The sequence below is a fragment of the Anopheles stephensi genome, chromosome 2 (genome assembly GCF_013141755.1).
Source record: "Anopheles stephensi strain Indian chromosome 2, UCI_ANSTEP_V1.0, whole genome shotgun sequence".
NCBI classification, from domain to species: domain Eukaryota; kingdom Metazoa; phylum Arthropoda; class Insecta; order Diptera; family Culicidae; genus Anopheles; species Anopheles stephensi.
In genome coordinates, this window is record NC_050202.1 from 89,114,517 (window position 1) to 89,139,100 (window position 24,584).

The 24,584-nt window shown below is 48.9% G+C and overlaps 1 protein-coding gene and 1 long non-coding RNA gene across 14 annotated transcripts in view; one reads left to right on the forward strand and one right to left on the reverse strand.

Annotated features, from left to right (window-relative positions):
* LOC118505144 (tensin-1) overlaps positions 1–23,860 on the forward strand; it is a 151,558-nt gene extending 127,698 nt beyond the window's left edge. For 7 of the 13 annotated variants that reach the window (XM_036040503.1, XM_036040507.1, XM_036040508.1 and 4 more), the window contains 14 exons: positions 1,597–2,115; positions 2,214–2,276; positions 5,451–6,579; positions 15,748–15,837; positions 15,914–16,109; positions 16,431–16,820; positions 17,317–18,438; positions 18,770–18,945; positions 19,659–19,772; positions 19,988–20,480; positions 20,650–20,758; positions 20,833–20,965; positions 21,046–21,144; positions 21,217–23,860. In XM_036040503.1, coding sequence (XP_035896396.1) covers positions 1,597–2,115; positions 2,214–2,276; positions 5,451–6,579; positions 15,748–15,837; positions 15,914–16,109; positions 16,431–16,820; positions 17,317–18,438; positions 18,770–18,945; positions 19,659–19,772; positions 19,988–20,480; positions 20,650–20,758; positions 20,833–20,965; positions 21,046–21,144; positions 21,217–21,382 — 4,799 coding nt within the window. In that variant the 3' untranslated portion in view covers positions 21,383–23,860. Of the gene's footprint in view, positions 1–1,596; positions 2,116–2,213; positions 2,277–5,450; positions 6,580–15,747; positions 15,838–15,913; positions 16,110–16,430; positions 16,821–17,316; positions 18,439–18,769; positions 18,946–19,129; positions 19,193–19,658; positions 19,773–19,987; positions 20,481–20,649; positions 20,759–20,832; positions 20,966–21,045; positions 21,145–21,216 lie in introns of all 13 variants that reach the window. The other 6 variants (XM_036040505.1, XM_036040506.1, XM_036040515.1 and 3 more) reach the window with 6 other exon arrangements.
* On the reverse strand, positions 20,361–20,662 carry LOC118505270. The gene is made up of 2 exons (XR_004905400.1): positions 20,583–20,662; positions 20,361–20,515 (listed from the first exon to the last, which is right to left on the reverse strand). It is a non-coding gene; the product is annotated as an uncharacterized LOC118505270 (long non-coding RNA).
* Positions 23,861–24,584: the final 724 nt, after the last annotated feature.

Consider the following 24,584-nt stretch of genomic DNA (forward strand, 5'->3'; position numbering starts at 1 on the left):
GGCCTGTTCACAGCAAGTAAGCTTCATTATTAGGAACCCTTTTAAGAGGAAATGCATCAAGTCAACGGCTATAAATCATCTGCCCTGCAACGAAAAAGGTGTAATTAGAACGATGCGTTTCGTAATTAATCAATTGCTTGACAGAAAACATATCAAAGGATCGATTCTTGCCAATAAGAGTACGCTTCATCACGCTCGTCCAGTCTGTCTCGAAGTCTGTAAGAGAAGGCCTCCCAAGACGATGCATGTCGCTGCCTTCGAGTGGAATTACATCAAGTGCTCCGAACAACCTTCATAATGTTTTGACGTGTAATGACGATCTTATCACAACTCAACAGGCTTAACATTTCTTCAGCGTCAAGAACACTTTGATGAGCTTTTGCAGCTTTTGTGTCTAGCTTAGGTGTCGCTAGACTTCAAACGAAGGTCCTACCTCCCCCCACACGATCGTTTGAGCATTTGAAGCCCCAGTCTGGGTCCGCTTCTCCAAAGCTTCGCGACGGTGCTTTTATGCCTTTTTTGTCATCGATAATCGACTTAATCATTCTCAATTATGTCCACTTTCGTCGGGATGCGTACCGACAGTCGCGCAGGCACCGCGCGAGTCGCTGAGAGCTGTTGCTGACACTTGATTTGATTTCTGTGTGTTTGTTGTTTGGTTTTTGTTTTTTAAGTTATGCTTCACCAACGGCTCCTCCAAACGAGCCCACCAAACTTAAACCAGTTTTTGCCTTTCTTTTTCGAGCTGGGAAGTTCAATTTTTGAGGGGCGTAATCTCTCCTTATGCTGAATATGTTTGGAGCCACCACTGCCGACATTCGTCTTGTCACGCTCATCTCTGATTGCCAGGGCGAAATGCGATCTCATCTCGATCATCCCGAGTACTCTATTTAAATATAATACAACTTTGGCGCCGATCATAATCCGCCCGGTGCGTACCGCGATCGTATCGAACGCCTGTGATGGCCCTGTTCGTAATGTCCGGACAGTTTTCTCTTTGCGACCCGGTACCGACTATTACCAGCGAACTGGTGGCAATGCTATCCCACACTTTGACTTATGTTTTTTTTTTCTCCTGAGTTGTTCCTTTTGCGCCCTACTCTGTGCTCTGTGGTGTGGTGGTCCTCCCTTCGGCTCTCGCTCGTACCGTCGCCACCGTGTGCGTACGACGGGGAAGGTAATCAAGATCTCCGTGTAGACCAAATTTGGAAGCAGGACCGATTTCGAATCCGTGGAGGGAAAAGCGCACACGCACCAGAAGGTCGCCGGGTATAACAATAATGATGCTTGTTATGTGTTTGATCTGTGGCCATCTGTGGGCTCGCGTTCCCGTGGATGGTTCGCTCGCCGTCGGTGTTTGTCGGGTCAGTGTTCGTCGGTGGGTTCCGCTGGCAGGTTCCTTCGGTTTTGGGCCAATCTTTTCGCTACGCCACTGCACAGCATTCAATTAACATAGATTTAGCGTGTGTTTTCTCTCTTTCTCCTTCTGTGTGTGTGTATATTAGTGTGTATGTGTGTGTGTTTGCTTTTGCCCACAAACAATCTGACAAGCGAGTAGTGAACAACCATTTTTCGCCTTCGTTCTATATTCACCAGATGAGTCCGGCCATACGCAAGGTCCGCTGGATGGATCACTGTACGCGACCATACTGAAGAGCCCAAAGTCTCCGACCGCACCGCATCTCATCTCACCGCCGGCCGAGTTCAGCAACGGCAAATCGCTGCTGCTGAACGGCACCGGTCCACCGCCAGTGCCGGAACGTTCCAAGACACCTAACTCGATCTATCTGAGCCACAACGGGACGCCGCGCAGTACGCCCGTACCGTTCGCAGTGGCACCACCGCCACCGGCGAGTCCCGCACTCGGGAACGGGGACGTGAAGTATGCGCTGAACGAGAGCAAGAGCTCAGCGACCAGCGTTAGGACCGTGTCCTCCAGCTACGGCTCGTATCAAAGTCCGGGTGCGCCCGACGGTAGTGGAAGTCCCGGCGTGACACTAGCGTCCAGCGGCAAGACACGGCCCTCCGCCACGCAGGTCGATGGCCGCGAGTCGGTGCGCAGTCCGCTGACGGTGTCCATGGACTCGGGCATCTCGAGCAGTGGCCCAGTTAATCGTAAGTTTGGGTTCGGCCGAGCGACAAGTTCTGCGGCGCACTGATACACCGTTCTTCTCTCTTTTCTCTGTATCGTTTTCGGACATTTGGCAAATCAGGTCGCATACAGGGATCCAGCGTTTCGCCGTCAAGTTTTCCGAGTCCGCAAGCTAGTCCGCAAGGTAGGTAGGCCGGCCCCGCCGACACACATTCCGCCAAACCCGCGTCGCTCCATTCGCTTTCCCATTCGCGGGGAGATTCCAGTAGGTAGTGGCGAGGTGACGACCAAGACCTGAAAGCTGGTCGTCTCCGTAAAAGGACGCCTGAATGTGGTTACTGCAACTCCCGGCTGCTGGCTTATGCTCCCGCACCAAAGTCAAGCTTCCATTTTCCGGCATTGAAAAGAGAGTGTTCCCTCGTGAAAGACCACAGCAGGGTACAGTATGCGCTGCTTTGAGCGGTGAAAGACTTTCAGGCACCAGCCATCCAAAGTGTGCAGGATGTGCCTTCCTGTGCTGAGATTGTGATTGTTGGTGTGTGTGTGTGTGTTTGCTGTCTGCGGCGTGCCGTTTATGGGAGCTTGTCTACCGCCGTGTGGTACTCGTCAAAGTACACTCGTATTCTCACCGGGGGTCGCCACACAATCAAATGCACCTTTGGCAAGCTCGCAAACCGATCGATGATCTCGTACGTCCATTTATGTAACTACCTTTTCCATGATCGTTGGATCCAGCTCGCTTCTGCGATCCTTCTCCCGGCTCGATAAGAGAAATCAATCTCGCGCCATCATGACCCATCCATCCGACGCTCGGTGGCGACCGTGGGGATCGGCTGCGGGCGGAAGTGAAAGAAGTCAGCGCCTTTTTCAGATTAACTGTGCCGATACAGTTTCGACACACGGGAACGTTTGCTGCCTTCTTGTCCTTATTTCCATTCCACGACCAGAGTGAGTGCTCGGAAAAAGATGTCACCTATTTCCGCGTTGTGATTTTCATCGATTCTTGGAAATGGTGGGCCGGTGGACCGGGCGCATTTTCGCCGCAATGGAATGGAATGCGGAGTACTCTGGTGGGCTCTCGCGCTCGGCCCCGTCACCATACCGGGACGCCATGTTCCGTGTACCGGTTCGGGCGGGCTTTCATTTTTTCCTATCGCCAGTTTTCCTTTGCATACGTTTCGGAAGGGTACCGTTCGGCTGTTGTTTGGCTTGTGTGTGTCCGGGTGTCGATCATTGCCACCCGATAAACACCTTTTGTGAAGCGTGCATTGTCGCCCCCGTGGCTGTGCTCTCCGGTGCAGTCCGGGAGATTGAGTGATATTGGTCGCTGCATTCGTCATGAGCTCGCGTACTCGGCGTTGGGTGCAATCGATATCTGGACGAAGTGGAAGAAAGTGAAATCTCTATTAGAAAAGGGCTCACTGGTGGTGAAGAATGTTTGAAAATCGAGCACCTACTTGTGCCACACAGTGTTTGACGCAGTGTGCTACGGGTGACATTAGGCTTGTTCTTTTTTATCAGTACGTTCAGTGCGATAAAACATAAATCAAACCTTTCCTCAACGTTCCGATATGGGTCCTTGGTTTCGCAATTCATGAATTATTAAATTCTCTAAGCACACGTTTTTTATCCCAAACAGCGAGTTCTAAAATGGCGTTGACATTATTATCATTTTGCAAGCTTAAACATAGCATTGCTTAATAAATCGGTGTGTTGGGGTTTTTGCCTTTTCCCTGGACATTTTTGTTTTTCACAAAGTCTTTCTGGTTTGACCCAACGATCCGATCATGTCAGTCAAATTATTGCTCTCTAAACACATTATTAACAAGAAGCTGGAGAGTCTTGGATATACATGGACATTGGAGGTTATTCTATCTGAGACATCTTCTACGACCTTCAGAATGCTCAGTATAGTTTGAAGAGACCCAACTTTTATCTACGTAAAGCGATACTTAAAGCTACTGTAAAGCTTTTCCTATTGATTATTACAACTCGTCCTTGAGCATAAGAGTATCATAACTGCAACTAATTTCTTACCACTAATCAACGCTTTTCATCGCCTATCACCGTCCCTTCAAGGTTGCCAACCGCATGTCCATAAATCTTGAAACCCCGTTTAAGGATCGCTTGGACAGAGAGCATAAATTAATTCATCCCGTAGCGTACACCCGACCCCGTTGGAATGAAGTTTTGACGAGCGAAAAGCGCGCACACACACACACACACGGGTTAGGGAGTTTTCTCGCGCATAGTTTCTCACCTTTTTGCAGCGAGATCCGGGTGCAGATTTAAAAGGTAGCGCGCGATTCAATTTTCTATTTCTTCGTGCACTGTGACTGGTCACATCGATTATGTGAACGCAGCTCCACGCTCGACGATGTTTTGTCCCGTTTCGTTCACGCCGCTCACAGCCACACATATTTGGAATAATTTCACGATTTTTAATTACATGTATCTTGTTGTGGCAGACCGCTTCACAGCAAAGCAAAGTCTCAGGCGCAAGCCAGTCCAGCACAGCGGCAATGCTGGGTGTCAGCAAGCTTTCAGGTGGTAAATGGTCTCGTTTGACTTTTCCATTTTTTTCACCCATTTTTGGGGCGTCTCACAGCGACCTGTCCCGGTGATTGCACCCCTTTTTGCAGGCGCGCACGGTTGACACCCGTTTTCGGATCGTTTCGATTCACATTTTGGTGATCACATCATCCCGCCGCGGACGGTCGTGCGAATAGCGGCTCCCAAGGCACACAGGGTGATCCCTTTTAGGTGACGGAGGACCTGATTCCGATACCGTACTCCGGTTTCGTAAGCGCTGGTGCCAGCCACTCCGCTGGAAGCTGCAATGGAGATATTTGAAATTGCAAGTGTGGAGAGCAAACAGTGTCTCATTTTCATCGGCGGCCCACACGTTACGTGCCAGATTATTGTCACTGTAAAAAAACAGTAACTAGTGGCTGCCGCGCACTGCACTAGGTCTACGACTTACCCATGCAACCGAGCGTCCAATTAACCTGTCAACTTCAATTTGAATTTCTGACGGCAAAAACTATACATCGGTTGTGCGCCGGGTTTGTGGCGGAGGAGTTGTATCGAAATTATTGAAGCGTGTTACTTGTTTTTGCAGCATTCTTGTACCTGCAAAGAAAGATATTACGTTATAAAGAAATTCTTGGAGGAGATCGGGTGCATGTTTAGGATAAAGCAGGGCGTATTTCGCTCACACTGTACTCCAAGTTAAGAATGCCTTTGATGTCCAACGTCGATTTGAAGCAACACATTCTTAAGCGCCTCGTTTGAAATCTTTGGCTCCCACATTTTTCTCCCACTCATGCTGTTTATTTGCATTGCGTCAATTTTCCAGATGATCGTCATCGGGAGCTGGACGACCTGCTGTCCGATATGATGCTAACCGTGCAGGGCATCCCGGACGTTGGCCAAAAAGCAGACCAAACAAACCATCACCAATCCCAGCAGCAACAGCAGCAGCAGCATCATCATCATCACCATCATCAGCAGCAGCATCAGAATCCGAACGATCACTTCGTCAACACCAACACCGACACGATCAAGCGTTCGCACTCGGCCCAGCTGCCGCCGGTAACGACGCGCGAGGACAACCGCTCACGTACGCCCTTAACGGTGAGTGACTACTCCCCATCGGCAGCAGCAGCAGCAGCAGCGGCAGCGGCCGCGAAAGAGCGCGAGCTGCTCATGTACGAAACGTCCAGCACCACGACGACACTCACGCCGCCCCCGAGCGAGAGCGGTCGCGAAACGCCACTGCTGAGTGCCTACGCATCGGGCGGCGGTACGATTCGCGAACGCGACCTGCAAAATATAAATAACAATAATCTGACGCCAGCCGAGCGCGAGCTCATCATGAGCGTGCAGCGCCATCAGCATCAGTCGCTTGCGTATCCTCGACCGGCACGGTCGACCACGGGAGCATCGGAACGGTTTACCTCGGACGACGACGACGACCTGCTCGGGGGCGGAAGCAGCGGTGGCCAGATCCCGTACCACGCCCGGGAAGACTCGCGACCGTTCACGTACGGCAACATACCGGCCAGCGGGACACCGCAGCATCCGCCGGCCGCCACCATGATCAAGATGCAGTCGGGCCTGTCGAGCCCGTCGATGGTGCGGAAGGCGCTCGGTACGCCGACGGCCGGCCGCAAAACGGCCACCCTGCCGCGCAACGACTTCGAGGAAATGTTGCGCGAACGGCGCGAAAAAGTGCTCAGTGAAAAGTACACGATCGGCGATCAGTCGCCGGGTGGCGGCACGGGCGGCATCATGGTCAGCGACACCATCAACAACAACAACAGCAGTGCCGGTGATGGTCGGTGGACGTACCAGCAGCATCACACCGTGAAGACGGTCACCACGCAGGGTGCGGGCACGACGCCCAACGGCTACCCGGCCCACGAACCGCTCAAGCGGTCCAACACCATGGACGGTAGCTTCGGGCGTCAGTTCTCCAACGAAGGGTAAGTACTCCAAACAATCCTACACTTCATCCTTCGCTCGGTGGTCAAACGCGAACATTGAACGTGTGTGAACTTGGAACATTGAAACCCCGGGAAGAACCAACAAAACTGTGTGATCCTATAATTAAATTCGAGTGAAATTAAAAAGCGACCTTCATGGGGTCCCCACACGCCCAAACCTCCTCTCAAGGGTGGAAGCATATAGCAGCGTGCCAGTGGCCGAGAGGCAAACAAGTATATCGGAACCGTTTTCATTGCATTCGCGATCGGTTGTGTGGCGTTTATAAACAGTGGGTGGAACTGGGGGATGACGAAAACGAGAAAGTATGAGTGTGTGTGTGTGTGTGTGTGTGTGTGTGTGTGTGTGTGTGTGTGGTGAGGTGGAGAGTTCATTAATTTATGCGTGCGCCACACAATGTCAACAAAAAGACGATCAAGCAGTGCCCACCTTCGACTGAAGGCAGTGAGATGTGAAAAAAACGACCAAGCAGCTTAAGCCAACCGCGCCGACATTCCAAGATCCTCTCCTGGGAGGACGCACTCACCAATGGCGGTGCAAGATTCGCACCTTCACGTGTGGCATGAGTAATGGATGTCCGCTTTTCGCGGGGTACGACACAGGTGTGCGTTACGGTGTCCAAAGCCAAATCGATTGGTCTGGTGAAGCGGAAATACCATGACGGCGAATCGTCGCCTGTTGTGCTGCTTCCGTCGTACCATGTGCTGCGTGTGTGTGTGTGTGTGTCCTTGGCCATGTGAACTCTCCCTGCTGAGTGGACACACCATCGCTCCACGACTGGTTCCAAAAATACGTAAGCAGCAGCAGATATCGCCCATGACCTGGGGTGTTGGAAGTCTACGTCGCTAGTTGGACGACATGACGTCCAACGTCTGGTTCGGATCCAATCTCGTGGATAATTGACAGAAATTTCACTTTCAATTTAACCCTAGTGTCCAGATCTGGAATGTTGCCTATTCTTGCTTCTTGACCTCAAAGCCAAGGGCTCTAATGCTGCTTCTATGTTGCCAACACGTTGGATCGGTTCGCCCTGCGAATTGCGTCAAACGGAGATAAGCACCGTGCGAACTGAGAAGGGAGCACAGTAGTGGGGTGAACTATTTACGATGATCCCATCCCTGTGTACCGCCCTGATCCCTTTTAGCAGACCCTGATCTCCGCACCAAGAATCGGGACGAACATCAGCGGTCGGATTGGGAGAGGTTGGGAAAAACCGAATTTATAAATAGAGGAACCCTGAGTGCGCTAGTTTTCAAATTTTCTGCTTTGGTTAAATTCAAGGTTAGGCAAACGTTTCCCCCTTTCACCGCCTTTCCCCCCCCCTTCCCGACCGGAAGCTCGCCTAGCGGGAGGGTGATCGAGCTGCTGATGGAGGTTTGGTCAAAGATGATGACGATGATGAAGAATAAACATTTGCCTGGTGTGGCGGCGCGACTTTGGTACCTTTTGTGCGGTTTAAGTATGGCCGCACGTAGCGTTCGTCTGTGTGTGGGCGGTACGTTTAAGGGCACGATCAGAAGTAGCGCAGCAGTACGGCGTGCGCATAAAACCGCAAGTGGGCTGTGATTCGACGGTTTTTGGCTACACATCAAAACACGTGTGGTGGGGAGATCGTACCTAAAAAAGGTGTGTTTTCGATCGGGGCGACTTTATTGAGCGATCGATTTGAAGAATTCTTTAGCTTTGAGCACTTGAAACTGTGTTCCTCGCCAAGAATCACTCAGCAGCTCCAGAAGGTAGATAAAAGACCCAGCCAACCTTTACACAATGTCAACTTTTGCATGACATCATACTGTTCAACTGCTGTTCGACTTTCGACTCATTCGCGCCTACTCACACCGCACAGGGGGTGCGCAATCCACGGCAATCCTGCTGGACCGGTCCGAGAAAGCCCAGAACAGCATTCAGAGGCTATGGCTCGCTGCAAGCTCGTCGAAATAGCTGTCGAAATCGGCTCATTAGCGAAAGGCAGCAAGTTGAACGAACCTGACCGCTTGCGGCGGCAAACCTGTAGGCGCGATCGGCTCGCGATCAAGTGCACTGCGAACAGAAGAAATATTTGCATCACCATCGCCATCACCACACACAGTTTTGGGGCGTTTCTTTGTTGTTTGGAGTGAAGAGACTGCGCACCCGAGCGGCCCGACTGGCCTGCACTTTGTGTGCATTTACGATCGAGCAATTTCGCAAACAAGCTCACAAAAGATGCCGATGTTCCGAGAAACAGGTTTTTGCTTAATTAGATACGAGCAGCTCAAAGCGCACGTCAGGCGTTGTCGATGGGTAGAGTTCAGTTTCAACCCCAAAAAGATTGACGCCCGATCGGTCCGGAAATGGACAGCACACACGGACTACACACGTTAGACGACGCTCATCGTCCCACACTCCACACTCGACCGAGACTTAACCGTCACTTCACCTTGGCATTGGCGGTTGGGAGAATTCATTCATAAAAATTCTAAATATGTCCATCGATAATTCTTGCGCGCTAGAGCACCGCGGATATCCCACGCAGTTCCGCACCGATCCACCATCATAGATCCAATGGGAATCGGTAACGGTGACGTGCCCGATGCTTTGTTGCACACCACGCACCTACCTATCAGCTGGTTCGCTAACCCACTGGCCCGATGGCCCATGAAAGCAGACCATCATCGCCAAATCGGTAACCAATCAGCGCCATCATCTGCTGCTCAGTAGTGGAGTTTTTAATGCTGGGCGTTCAGATGCCATTAGCAGCAGAAGCAGCTCAGGACCGGACAGGTCGACGTCGAGAGCACGCAATTGTGTAGGCTGTCGCGTACTGTTCTGTAGTTGACAGTGACGCCTCCACAGGAAATTTGTTATTAGTGGACACGATACGATGTTTGCGAAAAATAGAGGAACTCCCCCCTTACAAACCGGTTGATGAACTTTAGACGGTCCCGAACGCCGAAAAGTGACGCGAGCTTGGCTTTTTACGGCTCTTTAGGCGCCTTTCGTCATTAACACCCTCGAGGACTAAGTTATGGGACAACAATTTCAATACTAATAGCGCCGCTTTGGAGAACGCATACATTTGGAGCGAAATTATGGCAGCCATGGCCGGAGACAGGAAGCAGATTTAATGCACAAACAAATCCATCCTTTGTCAGACAGACACACGGTGGTGTTTGTCTTGCCCGTCCGAACACTGATAAACGTTTTACGCGAGGCGGCACCAACGTTTTTGATGCAGCTGAATGTTTGCATGGTTTATCAGTTGGCATCTAATGCCCTGGTAATCCCGTATCGAAATTTGCTTTGGTCATGTTTTGACTTGCCACCTCAAAGGGTTTGAGCAAGGTATTAGGATCTCTGGAATGTGCTTTTCGGGGAGGTGCTTAATATACGGGAGGTGTTGGATGGCAAGGTCACGTACATGGTACGGGATGACGCACTTGTTTCTGAAGTGTCGAAAGCAGGCCTCCGATAATAATTGCACTTCAAACACATTGTATAACCTGATTCTGGCGGAGATAAAAAGGTTTAAAAGCGGTATGTTTCGGTACGCTCTCTCTCTCTCTCTGAAAGTAATCAGCCAGCAAATATCTTACTTTGTATCAACATGTTTGCATCCAGTGCATTCGTTGCATCACCAGCGTAGAAGTGTATGGCAAACAAACCACTGCTGCACTTAACGCACCTCCTCCTGTTGTTACATTGTCTCCTGTTGGGCGTAAATGTTTTCTTATCGTAGACTCTGGCGAGATATTACCCAGCCGCCAATTTCGCCTTCCAGCACCGGCTTTTATCTGCTCGTGTTTAACCAATTCTCCACTGCGTACGCTAAGCGAAACGTCAAACAGACGTAAATCATCCTCGATGAACGATGGGACTTCATGGAGCACTTCCACAGGTCACCGGCTCCGAGGACACCTTTGCCGGAGGCTGGGTGGGAGAAGACGCTGGTGCTTCTCCAACATCATCGGCCTGTTCTCGATCACAACGGATCGAGGCCGCGATCGTGCCCCGGGTGGCCTAGACTAGAGCATTCCGAGCAGCACACAAACGAACCACCTCCCTGGGTTTGCCCAAAAATGGATTTCGGATATTAATTCGATCTCGCTTTTCGCTTGCCATTTTGCCGTGATCCTCCTCCTTCTCATCCAATTCAAAAGGGAAAACCGCGCAGTCCGCACGCGGCACATTATTTATGGGCATCGTTGGCACTGTGCTGGCGACGCGCGGAACACACCAAAAACAAATAGAATCATGGGATGGTTTTCGGTTTAGTGCGATATCGTAGTAGTGTAGCACCATAATACTCACGTGAGACGCCCATATAGGCGAGCGCGCGGGAACTACCGAGACGCCGCAGCAACATTATATCACCACCAACCACTCTTAACCCCAACCGACCACTACTCTCCAGTTCGTTTGACGGCTTAGCGGCAACACACCGGTCGTCAATCGCTTCAAACTGGCTGTTGGTGGTGGATTGGTGAACACCAAGGAGGGTGAAGCACCCAGGGTGATGGACGCAACGAAATGCTTGCTTGATTCGCGTTCGTGGTGCGCGTGGATGACTGTGCGATCGATCGGATCAGGCGCCATCTGTCATCAAATGTCGCTCCCGTGGCCAAACGGGTCCTGCTAGGTCCCGTTCGACTGAGCCCATCCGTGCACCCACTGGAAAACTGTTCCTTGGCACCGTCGGCAGGGTTCAGCAGGCAGCCAGGAGTAGAGAAAATGGCTCCTCTTTAACGTCATCCGCTGCAAACCAAGCGCCAGTTCAACGATCACCGATCCCTGGGGGGTTGGCATTGAGAATGGCCTGTTCGTCAAGCTGGTAACCTGTGTGCCGCTCTCGCACGTTCGATTAAAGAAGCGACTAATTTGCTCCTATCGCAGCGAAACTGGTATTTACCTCGTACCAAGGTCTTCAGGAAACGAATCTGTGGATGAAACACAATAGGGACGGGAATTATTTATTGGCCCTAGTTCGTCCAAATTAGTGTGTGCAGCTCTAGTAGAAATAAATCCTCCAATAAACGGTCGTACCGATGCTTCGATCACAAGTCCTTAGTTGCAGTCGATCACAACATTATGGGATCAATTGACGATTTATCGGTACGTACAAGTGGCCAATTAAATGGTAAATGCTAATATACAGCGCACAGCTACTGGATTCTGGTCATCGCAGGCTGATGCATATGCCCAGTGTGTGTTGCCATTTTGTAATGCTTGAACCGACCACTACTGATCGGACACATTATTACGTCAAGTAGCAATAACGTTTAATAGCCCAGATAAACTGTACGAGAAGTGCAGAGTATTGATCGTCAACTACATTTCAAACCCGCTTAACCTATCTCAATATGGCAACTTCAATGATCCCATGCAAGTCGGCATGTAATACGTCCACATTTAAGGGAAACACCTCACCTAGGTGAATAATCTCGTGCGCGTTATGGTCATTTAATTATAGAAAACCGAGATTCACATCTGCCTGATGTGGCGCCCAGGCGTCGCCACATTCCGCACTGACCTTCGACTTTTTCCCCTCAACGGCACTTGCACTCCTTACTTACGGTCATTGAACATCCTTGAACGGAAACAAAAACACTTGCAGAGCGCGAGAGCTCACCGTGCACCCTTGATTAGATTACAGACGACGAGCGCACTTGCCGCTTCACAGCATCGTGTTCCGGTTCACCTCCAGACCGGCCCAAATTAGGTAAAGACTTGCTTTTGCAACAATCTCATTGCCTCCACCTGGCGTGGATCGTGCGCATGATGGAGAATGATGGAGGAGGAAAAAAAAACCCTTGAAAGCGGAAGTGACACCGAGGCACAAGTGATTTTCTCGTGCGCAAGAGTCCTTGATGAGGTGGATGAATGTACCACGAACGTAACGAACCCCGAAGGACATCGACCGATCGGGAGCGTGATTCACAGGATCCTGACTTTGGAATTGATTTACCGTGTTCAATTAAACCCCTTTTTCCTATAAAATTAGGACAGTGGTCGGCAATCTAAAGACAAAACTTTCAACTCCGTTTTGGGAAACGCGTGGGACGTCTATTTCAAATAAGTGTGCATTTAAATTCATCAAATCATTTTCGAATAGGTCATTCACTCTCCACGCCATTCTGGGTGAATGTGAATCTCCTTTAATTTGATCATTATGTGCCTCTTTTCACCCATAAAATGCTTTTGATCGCTAAGCGATCGTTGTCCCACTTACAACGATTCATATTTATTGCATCTATCTATTGTGCCCGTACGAATGGCACGGCCGCGGTAAAGATCCATTCGATCGTGAACAAAAACCATCGAGCTGCCCAATAAATCCACCCGCTTCGTCGTATAGCAGCATTGTTCCCGGTATGGTTGTGCCGGGATAGCGCGTGTGTGGGCAAATTGCATAGATTTTGTAGTGCGTTGGACGATCCGATCCAGGTTCCGATGCGCACATCCCACACCCATATAACAGGAGTATGGCGTACACATTCGGGCGTGCGTACTCCACCCGCACACACATAATCGAGAGCTCGCGTGCTGGTTGCGCAAAAGGTTATTTTAAAAAACCGATGCAACGGTAACCGTGAGGTAAAAATAATAACGTTTAACCATGAACGTACGTACCTGGTTTGACCTCTCCGGCAGTCAGTGATCCGCAAGGTGTAGCAGCGTCGTCTCGGGTGATTATTTGTGCAAGGTTGGACAGAGGATATTTATTAGTCTAAGTCGTTTTCATGCTTTAATTCTAGACTTCAAGACTACTTTTAGCTGAGGAAAGAGTTGCAACTAACGATCATGAAAAATTAGATCCAGAACCGGGTTTTCCCCCAAGTTGCTCACCACTGACCGTAAAGAGGGATCTCTTGTCAATGACCGTTCCGAGATTGGAATAAAGAGTTGGACGAATGACGAACGTTGATGTTGTTGTTGTTACGTCGTCCGTTCTCGTCAAACGTGATGAAACCAAACGACATACACAGATAGGACACGAAATGAAACCATGCCTGTGTCTCGCAAATGAGCCGACGAATGGGGTGAACTTCTACTATTTTTAACTCGATTTTCACTCTTTTTTCCGACCCCAGAATGTAAACAAACCCGGCGATGAACATCGTCATCGGCCTCTACCCACCCGGTCTAATCTGAAAGGATGGGGTCACTGAGGACCACCGGAACACAAGTGGGCGACGGGCGTAGTAGATATTCCACAATCCGTAGATTACGATCACCTCCCCACCTTTCGGAAGTGATCTCGATCGGACGGTCAGGTCGGTTGACAGACGGCACCGCGAAATCTCATCCGCCCTTCCTTCCACTGGCCATCTCGGCCCTGCTTCGCGCCACATATTGGGCGGCGGTGGTTAGTATTACAGAATTTGCGTGGGTTTGCTGTTTTCCGTTTTGTTTACGCCACATCAAGCCGCGATCGAGTGATGTAGGTGGAGCGAAACTTATGTTTCACCACCATACAGGTCGGAGATGTGTTTCACCCTGAGCATGATAAATTTATTCGATCGTTCTTGAGGCGCCGTACGTTGGTCCTCGTTCTAGCGAGGTTTCGTCTCCGCACTTCGCTTCAAGAGCATCAGAATCCGGTTGGTGGCAGATTTCTTGGAACGCCCAGTGCTTCTCGTGGTGTTGCTTTTGCCTTCAAATAAATTAAACGCAATCAGTACGCGTCCAACAACGCGTAAACTAGTTGTCGAGCGCGAGCGTCTGCCGTGTTCTGTGCTAAGTGTCGCTCCACATACACGCACCGGATGATTAATCCGATCACAATTACACATGCGCCACTACCAGACGCAGGCCACTCGCGCGTTGTTCTCGTTTAATGGTTTTGTATTCGCTAAAATTAGTGCACTGCCCCTCGCCCATCCTTCCAACCTCGTTCCCTCACCTCGTTCCCTCTAGAACCTGATAGGAGCGGCATGAATGAATCACGATCGCAGGCAGTTAACCTGCGTAACCTGTTGAATGTGCCCCAATGCCCTATTGCTCTCGCTGTTGCATTAGGAGTTCTTGCGTTTCTTTTGTACTTTCCTCAGGTTTTTTTTTCTCATAGATAGATGACCTTCGGAGATGCGTTGTCCGAACGCAGTTGTTGTGGATGTGAAATTCCTCTCCAGAACAGGGAACAGAGAGAAAGACAAGATCAAATCCTCACTCGATCATGCCAATCGGCAGGACAAGAGGAGAAGGTGAACGGGTATCCACATTCCTATCGCCCCGTAACTGTGGTTCACTTTTCCCTTGCACTCGCCACGATCGATCGAATCGAATAGCAGGACGCCTGTGTTGTCCGTTTTTTCTTCAGCGAATTGTTCGATACCACCATCAATAGCCGATAGCGTACTGCAGTGTTGCCCAGTTTGGAGCAGAGCGCAGAGCATCTCGGTTGACCGATCCGGTTGACATCAATTGCCGTTTACGGCGGCCTGTCGACGAAGGGAGTTCCGTTCCGTTTTTACTGGCCCCACACTCACCTCACATTACTCTCTTTTTATTTTGTTTGGAGCAAGGCGCGGTATGTTCGTTCCCATTTGCACACGTACCGAGAGTTTTCCAGCCCTGAGCAACGCGGCACAACTTTCTTATTGCCAAAAGATGAAAAACCCCACCGACCGGATGATTTTGAGCCGATTTTCGAGACATAAAAATGCACTTGAGCACCCCCTTTTTAATGTGGCATCAATCGCTACACACCCATTTGGGATTTTGGACGAATATTGCGCTCATCAGCGACATTCCAGCGTGACTTCAGCAGGCTCGCAGAAAGGGATCCTCTGAAATACAGTTAGAGTAGAAAATTCGGCCCCTAAAGTATTGCCAGAATGCCACATGGAATGAACGTTTTTCATGTTAAAAAGCAATTTTTCATTTTGGAATTTGGAATGGAATCAAAGAAGGGAATCTGGGAAAAAAACTAATCTGGACCCGTGCCAAATGTGAACGCTATCCGCTATAACACTGCTGTCGAACGGTCTCAAATTTCATGTACGTTCGCAAACATCATAACGCTCTTGGAACAGATCCAACTATAGAGTGAGGCTGCTGCTTCGGGGCTTCGAAAAGGATATTAGAATCTGAGCTGCTGACATAACACGATTTCAATGGGAAATTATAATTGTCTAATCCGAAACAATCGCTTGCTCTTCTTTCTCCAGAATATCCGGTCAGTCATGGCTGCAGCTTCAGCAGCAAAAGCTACGAGCACGTCGGGAGCAGCAGCGGCGAGAACATTCGAATAGTTTTAGGTAAACTTGGGAGTCTCTTGAGTGCAAGAATTGAGCCTTAATTAATCTACTGAAACCTCCCCTCTTCCACACGCAGTTACAACTACGGCAGTCCGGCTTTCCCGACCGGCGAAAACGTCTACAGCACAACGCATCGGCGAAGCCAGACACTGTCGCCGGTACGGAACGATCGGAACTATCACACGCTCACGACGACCAGGACCCACTCGACGGAGCGTCCGTTTGTGGCGGTACAGCGAGCTCACGAAAATGCGAAGCTCCAGACAATTGGGGTGAGTATTTGGGGTTTGGGCCAGCGATATGTTGCCAAAAGTGGGGTTCAAAATTCAAAATTTCGGTAGCACTTGTTTCGAGTGGTGTGTTGCTCCACCCGTTGTCTGTAGAGTTAAGATTGCTTGCCTTTCGGAACGAATCTTTTACTTTCTTTTTGGATTGCTTACACTGATCTTACACGACTTGGCTTGAGTTTTTGAGAGTTATGATTTTCAATTCAACCATAATATCTTATCCATATCACACACATGTATGACCGAACCTCGTTCGTAACCACGAAAACTACTACTCCAATCTGCACCCCCCCACGGTATGTTCAGAATGCACCACTCTCCATTTTGAATGCCTCACCGCACGGTCACATTGCACAAGCACAAACACAAGCCTCCTCACCATCGCCGTCGTCCACGCACACGACGGTGTCGTCCCCATCGCCGGCCCCACCGTCGACCGGCAACTCGGTATCGATCACGCACCACCACCACCATCATCATCAGCAGACGGTCAATGGAAGTAGTAGTGCGGCCGGTAGCCCAGTCAATGGTCAGCAACACCCAGCAACGCCACAACAGCATCGGCACATCAACGGCAATGACGCTCACTATCAGTCGCAGCAGCAGCAGCTCAACAGCAGCCTGAACGGTAGCAGTGGACTATTGTCCCTCGCCGACCAGGACCACTCAACTCCGAAACACGGACAGGTTCGATTGGTAGGTTTTGTCTAGAATTTTGTGAGCCCAACCGAGTCCGTGCCGTCCAACCTACATTCTACGTAACTCCACAACCTCTGCTAACACACCTACGTACTTCTTCTTCGGCTGGTGGTGGTCTGTCGCTCCTTCTCGACGACGATTTTCTACTTCCATCGTTGCTGTAGCTGTGCCACTGAGATCGTTCTCTCCCTTATATCTACCAACCTTATTCTGTCTTCGTCTAACTTCATTTTCATTTCCTCATCTGTTTTATTACCTTAACCTTCTAATTTATATCATTCCGTTTTATGTTTGTGTGTCTACTAACAAAAATTGTGTTTTTGTGCTTCAGTTTGTTACTAACCAAATTGTGTGCCTTAGTTAGTGTGTTCCTTCAATTCATGTCAACTCTCCCCACAAAATCGCTACTTCATTTACTTATTTTCCATTACGCCATTTTTGTTTTGTTTTTTTTTCTCTCTCTGTGTCTCCCTCTCTCTCTGCGTACTTTTAGGAGTCCGAACAGATAATATTCAGTAACATAAACAGTCTGAATAATCTCGATAACTGCGAAAAGCTCAATAACCTGCTAAACGAAATAACCAACAGTGCGGCGGCTGTGGCGTCCGTCGCGTCGTCGGAACCGCCGACCCAGACCGTGGCAAGCGCGGAAAGCCAAGCATGCATTAGCCCTAACACTACTACTTCCAGTGTAACTACCAACAGCTCGTCTTCATCCTCCATGTCCGCTAGCAATAATAGTGCAAGTCTCATTAATCACAACACCCATCACGTAATCGACTCGTACCATCATCATCACCATCATAAACTACATCAAGCGTCGGAGTACTGTCACCGAAATGGGCACACGGCGCCGGGAGAACAGGAACCGATGGAACTGTCCTCGCCGGACGGTAGTGTCGATGAGAAACCGTTCACTCAGCCGGCAACGATCGAGCGAAGGAATGGTCACGCGAACGACACCTCCGTGAATGTGATCGGGCATGGGCAGCTTGCGTTGGATAAGCTGCTCGCCTCACTAGCGCTCGAAAGTGACGTTACGGAAGAGCATTTGGCCAAGATAGACGGACGCACCAACAACACCACCAACACCGGCAATGGTTGCTATCCGGAGCAGCGGCCCACGGCCAACTTTCATCCTTCGAGCGAACTGTCCGACGTGTTGGCAAATTTGGCCGAGTACGATCTAAACGAAACGCAGCGCAATGGCAACCTGTACCACTATCAGCAACATCAACAGTCCGCCTCCTCGTCCGTTGATACCGCGAATGGCAATTACCGGCACTATCCGGCCCACGGGCTAGCAGACTTGGTGAACGGTTACACGCTAAGCAACGGTCACCACCAACAGCCCGGCCAACCGCCGCGCAGTACCAGTCGAAGTAGCAACGAGACAGGAGTTGCTCAGCAGTCGTCGTCGCCGCAGCAACACCAGTCACAGAACGGCTCCCCAAACGTACAGCAGCAACAGCAGCAACATCACCATCATCATCCCCATCATCCGTTACTAATGAATAACCATGTGCGACGCATTGCTTCCGAAACCGACAGTACCATCTCATCCATTTCGCCTAGCTTATCCGAACGCAGCAATGCGATCTCTTGGTGCGATCAGGTAACGTTCAACAAACGCTCCCCATTATACACCTTCCTCCGTTATTAGCCTGTTTGCGAGCGTTACGAGGCGGTTTGATCGATTCGCCGTACATCCATCCATTGGGCCTGTGTAGCATGCTTTCCATGTTTTACGCTCTTACAGTATTGAAGTTCGATCGTCGCACCATATCTTGATGCTCACTAATGTTAATGTTTAACCGTGCACCCCCTTAAACTCACTATCGGTCGATAATTGAAGAAGCAGCTCCTCAGTTCAGGATTCCGATCCTGGAACGAGAAGATATCGTTCGACCGTTGGTAATGGTCTGTCTTTCTCTCTTTGATTGTAGGCACGCGAAGAGTCCTTCTCATCGTACCGCTCGGAGACGGAACCGGACAACTCACCGATGGGTGGATCACCGCGCCCCGAAACGCCGGCCTTCCCTGTAACGCCACGCACACCGTACGGGCTGAGCAATGGTACCTCCAGTCCCGCTCTACCGCCCAAGAGTCCGACATCACAACGGTAAGTACGGGACGGGTGGGATCAGCGTCAGAGACAGAGAAGCAAAACAAAAAACACACCGGACACCTCACCAACAAACCCCACCTTTCTTTCTTCGTCTCTCTCTCTCTCGCTCTCTCCGCTGACAAATATCTTTTGTCCGGTTTTGGTGGGCGCGCGCGCTCGTGTCTTTGGGCTTTTCCAGAAGATATAACTCCGCTTGGTCGCTACGAAGCCAGAAATCCAGTGTTTCTACCTACGACGTGAGGTTAGGCCTTTACTTACCATATCTGCTGCACACTAGTAGTAGAGCGGGTCGTTTGTGCCCACTACGGGCACGCGTTCGATGGTTGTCTATTCTGTTTAGTTGTGTTGTGCACCCGGGACTTGGGAGTCCCGAGTTCGAGAATGCTGCTCAAAGTTCTGCTGAGACAGACTCACTCCCGCTAACATTCTAGCCGCTAACGTGATGGGCGTTGCACGACGTAGTAGTATGGCGGGGCATGGCGTATCCCCCACCAGACTAATCAGTGGGAGGATACCACGTACCGTGCATATTGGATAGGTGCCAACACTCACTCTGCTAACACTTGTCATGCGCTCAAAGCTACACCCCATAACACGATCCAACAACGTACAGGCATGATGTAGACGTACAGAACCGGCTGCTCCACATTAACCGTTTCCTTTCCGATTCGAACTTTATCTGCTCTTATCCCCGGAACTGACCGCAGAAAAAATGTGCTATACAAACATCTCGAAAAGCTTGCGCTTGCCAAAGCTTCCCTCTTTCAGTGCGTTGCACCGGTCCTTGAGAAACGGACCCAGGGATGTACTTTTTACTATAAGTGAGTAGCAGCACTAGATGGCGTCAGTGCTCGTGCGTCAGTGCTAATCCCTAACAAGCAGTTTCTTTTTCTTCCGCAAGCAATGCTCTAACAACTAACACCCCCCGTATGTGTGTTTGTGTGTGTGTGTGTTCAATGTTGTTTCGTATATGCGTGGAAAATGTACGCGTCTGTATGGTTCGACCTCTCCAATAACACGATTGCTTCGATTCCAGCAAGGACCTGTTCAGTGGTGGCAACCAGCGAACGCAAGAGCTTATCAACCAGAACGAAACCCTCTCCTGCTATACGTCGCGCCGCAATTCAACCACCTCGAACGCGAACAGCGAACCGCAGGAGGTGGCCCCGCAGTTTGTGAAGTTTGCCCGCGACTCATCCAAATACTGGTACAAGCCAAATATTAGCCGCGAGGAAGCGATCGCACTGCTGCGCAATGCGGCACCCGGCACGTTCATCGTGCGCGATTCGACCACGTTCGCCAACGCGTACGGGTTGGTGGTGAAGGTGAACCATCCACCGCCCGGTGTCCAGTACACTGGGCCGAACAGTGAGGAGCTCGTGCGGCACTTCCTGGTGGAGCCCACGATCCGGGGCGTCCGGTTGAAGGGCTGCGCCAACGAGCCCGTGTTCACCTCACTGTCTGCGCTGGTGTATCAGCATTCGATTACACCGCTAGCCCTGCCGTGTCGGTTGATCATCCCAGATATGGTAAGCAATCATCGAAGTCGAAGGCGAGCAATATGCTAAAATTGAAGAAAGAATAATTAATTTCAAAAAAACGCCTAAAAGTATGCAATTTGCTGCCTTCACCTCGTTAGACGACTCTTGAAGCATGCAACGTGGTTTCTAATCGCCATTTTTTCGCTTTGTCACACAGGACCTTCAACAAATGGAGCATCAAACACCGGCGCAGCAGCAGTTGCTACAGCAAGGTGCAGCCTGCAATGTGCTGTATTTGTTCACCTGCGACACCGAGTCACTCACAGGTAGGTTCGCCCACTCTGCTTTTACCAAAAACGTGTACTGAAAGATTCTTCTTCCTCCGTCTTCCCGAAACCAGGACCACAAGCAATAAGGAAGGCAGTCAGTTCGTTGCTTGCGCTACGACCTCTTCCGAAACCAACGCAAGTGCACTTCAAGGCCTCACTGCAGGGCATTACACTGACCGACAACACGCGACAGTTGTTCTTCAGGTGCGTCTCGATTGGAAGCTTTGCAATGAAAATTAGCGATCCACTAACACTCATGGTACTTCTTCCTCTTCCCTCTACAGACGGCACTACCCATCGAACAATGTGTCGTTCTGCGCTCTCGACCCGGACGATCGTCGATGGAGCATTCAGTCGACTACCGGGGATATTCCCGCTACAAAGTAAGTGCTGCCTTTGCTCATCGCTTTAAGATCACAATTTCACAACACCGTTTTCCTTTCCCCCCCTTGTAGGCGTATGTTCGCGTTCGTTGCGAAGCGATCGCCCTCGTCGGCAGACAACCAGTGTCATGTGTTCTGCGAGCTGGAACCAACGCAACCGGCGGCGGCCATCATACAGTTCGCCAACAAGGTGCTGACCGGTACCAGCCAGCAGCCAGCCGTTACCAGAGCAATCTAATAGAGGGCGCACATGTAGCCGCCGCCCTATCTATCACTGTCTCTCACACAAACGCGAGCGTATATAAGCGAAGAAACAAACAAAAAAAAGCAATAACAAGTAGTAGAAGGAGTAAATTTTACTAATAAAAAGAAAAAGCGAAAATATACACACAAACACACACGTACACCGCATTATTAACGTCCCAGCTGAGGAGGGTTAACGTTTTAACACACACGCAGCCGCACAAAGTTGAGGGCGCACATGTGCAATGATTAAGCAAACAGAAAAAAAAGGATACTAAAATACTTAATTCGGTGTTTTTAACGGGTTTGGGGATGGATCCGGTCGTCAGTAAGGCACGCGGGATCCAAGACCGGAGTTTTTCACGGTTTCCCTGTGTGCGTGCGGACCCCCCGCCCGGCCCGTTAACAACACCAGGCAAAAAGCAACCGCCAACTACCATATTTTTATCGTGTAATTCGTGTAATTATTACTTATTATAATTTAGCCATACACCGTGTAGTGAGACACGGGGGGATGGCGATAACACTTCCCTCCCCGTGTGTGTAACCCTAGTTTCGTCATGCATGTGTTACAGTATGTGTTGAAAAAAAAAGCAAAATGGAAGCCGATTAGCTTTCGCCGTCTAACGTCTGTCTATCACTCACTCAACTCTCGTCGTATATGTACACTACTTCTTCTAGGCCCGATCGGCGGATAGATCTGCAAGGATACAGTTAACGGCCGTTTTTGAGTTAGAGCGAGAGAGCCCGAATCGTCGTAAACCACTAACACACGCCTAGCACAACGACGGTGGACGACTTCGATAAAGCCCACTCTGTAAGGCACTCAAAACGTTGTTAGATAGTTGTGTGAAAATATAGAACCGAGAAAACCGAAACCCAGGGCCGAAAGCATATTTCAGTGTTAAAAGCGCCATCACACTCTCACACACTACTGTTTGGGGTTCGTATAATCGTTCGTATATCCGAAGCGGGCATCGAGTGGGTCGAGCCTTTCCAAGCTACTACTGCTGCTGCATGCCGTATGCCTTAACGACTAACGAAACAAACAGCACTAATACAAACACGCTCGTATTAACAACGATCCGAACACTCTATGCCGTGTTCGGTCCCTCTTCTTGCCTTTAAGTGGTTAGCACAAAAAGCTTTTGAAAATTTAAATTCTTTTTTTCCCACAATCGTAGCTGTTCTCCTGTGTTCTTACTTGCAATTTTAATTCGATGAAAGCAATTATTTTTAATTATTTATTCCTTTAATTGGAAAAAAGCGAAAAAGTATAGATTGTTGCAAAATTACTTAACACATACATACGCGATATTGTAGTATGATTTTTTTTTCGCTTTGCGTGCTTTCGCTGGCAAAGGTAGGAAAAAGAAGGAACGTTGTTAATGAAAAAAAAAACTTGACATTTGTAGTATTACAAAACGAACGACTAAGTGTGGCTCGTAACGGCAATAACATTTTACGGCTGCACTTAATGATGATTGTTAGCGAAAAACTGAACCGAATCGAACCTAACCCACACACACTTTCAAAACGTTCTATCGTGTAGAGGGATGGGCAGTATTATATGAAGCAAATGGTCAGTTAAATTTTGATACCCACGCGTGCCTCATCGCAAAATGGAAAAAAATGATCCAGTGAGATTAGAAGAAACAGCAATAAAACATATATCAAAAGATCAACCTCACAACGTTAGAAAGCAATACGAAAGAGAATGAAACACACACACTCACACTTTCAAGCAGTTCAAAAACGGATTAACCTGAAACGTAGAAAAGTGGGTTTGCATTTTTACGGGCAAGCATAACAAATCATTCAAAGGTTTCTCTTCCTCTCTTAAGGCACCGAGCCGAACCGAAATACTTTGAACTAATTAAGTAAAAACTTGATCGCAAACGGAAGGCAAAAAGCAAAGAAACGAAAACAAAAAAACGCGAAGAAAACACTACTAGTCGTTGTTAGAAAGTGTAAGACAGAAGAAAGCAATAGGAAACGTAACAAAAAGAAAACCTCCCCCCTCTAGTGCAAAGCAGTTAAACACAACGCACAAGATAGATGGATTTATGTTTGTTGTTTTGTTTAGTTAAACCAAAAGGTTTCGTTTTCCCCTGTTTTTGTAGAACTTTCCTTTACGAGATGGTTTATGTTAACTTTTTCTCCTTTCTTCCTTCCCGATTTCGTTTACATGCGGAAAATGATCACTTTCTTAAATTATTTCTAATATAGTAACTTAAATTATTCTATCGCAATAGAATGTTTTATCGATTAGCTGTCGAAATTTCTGTTGCCTTTACTACACGAGGCCGGCACATGCGAAGCCGGTGATCTTACTCACACAAATCATCACTATTAACCGTATGTATGAAAAACACACACACATATACACACGCATGATTCGATTAATAACAAACAATTGTACATAGTTACAGTGAATTTCATGAAATAATAAACAATCACTACGAACAGCGAACCATTGTGTGTTTGTTATCCTTAATAGTATACTTACCTAACTATCCGACACAGCAAGCATTTGAAGATTTTGGATGCAGTCGTTGTCAGTCACTCGGTTATCCTGGGAATTTCAGTTATCCTTGCATTTATTGTTACGGCTTATTAAGCTCGTCATAGAAGCGACACCGCGTTTATCAGTTCCACATGTGTTCAACGTGTCTAGGAGGGTTTCATATATGATTACTGGGACTATAAATTTGCTTTACAATCGGAGTCCCTTTGGCGATTCTGTACTACACCTCTGCAAAAAAGCGACAATAGTTATCAATACCCAATGATCGTCATTTATGGAAAATGGTCTACGAAGATTCCATCTCCGAATATCAGGCAAACGATTAGAATCTATTCAGATATCTTAGGTACTCTGAGTTACATTAGGAGGTTGAAAACTTTTCTTCCTTCTTCATCAGACATATGATGTAGGCTACATCGTTGTACAACTAGATCAAGACATCAGAACAACGATCCAAAAGGCACAGATCTTGGTGGTGATGAATACATTATCCATTGAAGTCCCTGAACAACGTTGTGAAATAATAAATGCTTCGGGACTCATCACTATGAGATTTGTCCCAGTAGAACAGATGTTGTACTAACTAATCTTAGTCTTTTGTATAAGTCATGGGTCAGGTCATACGGCTCATTTCACGGATCGAACCGGAGTCGATTTCGTCCTTATAGGA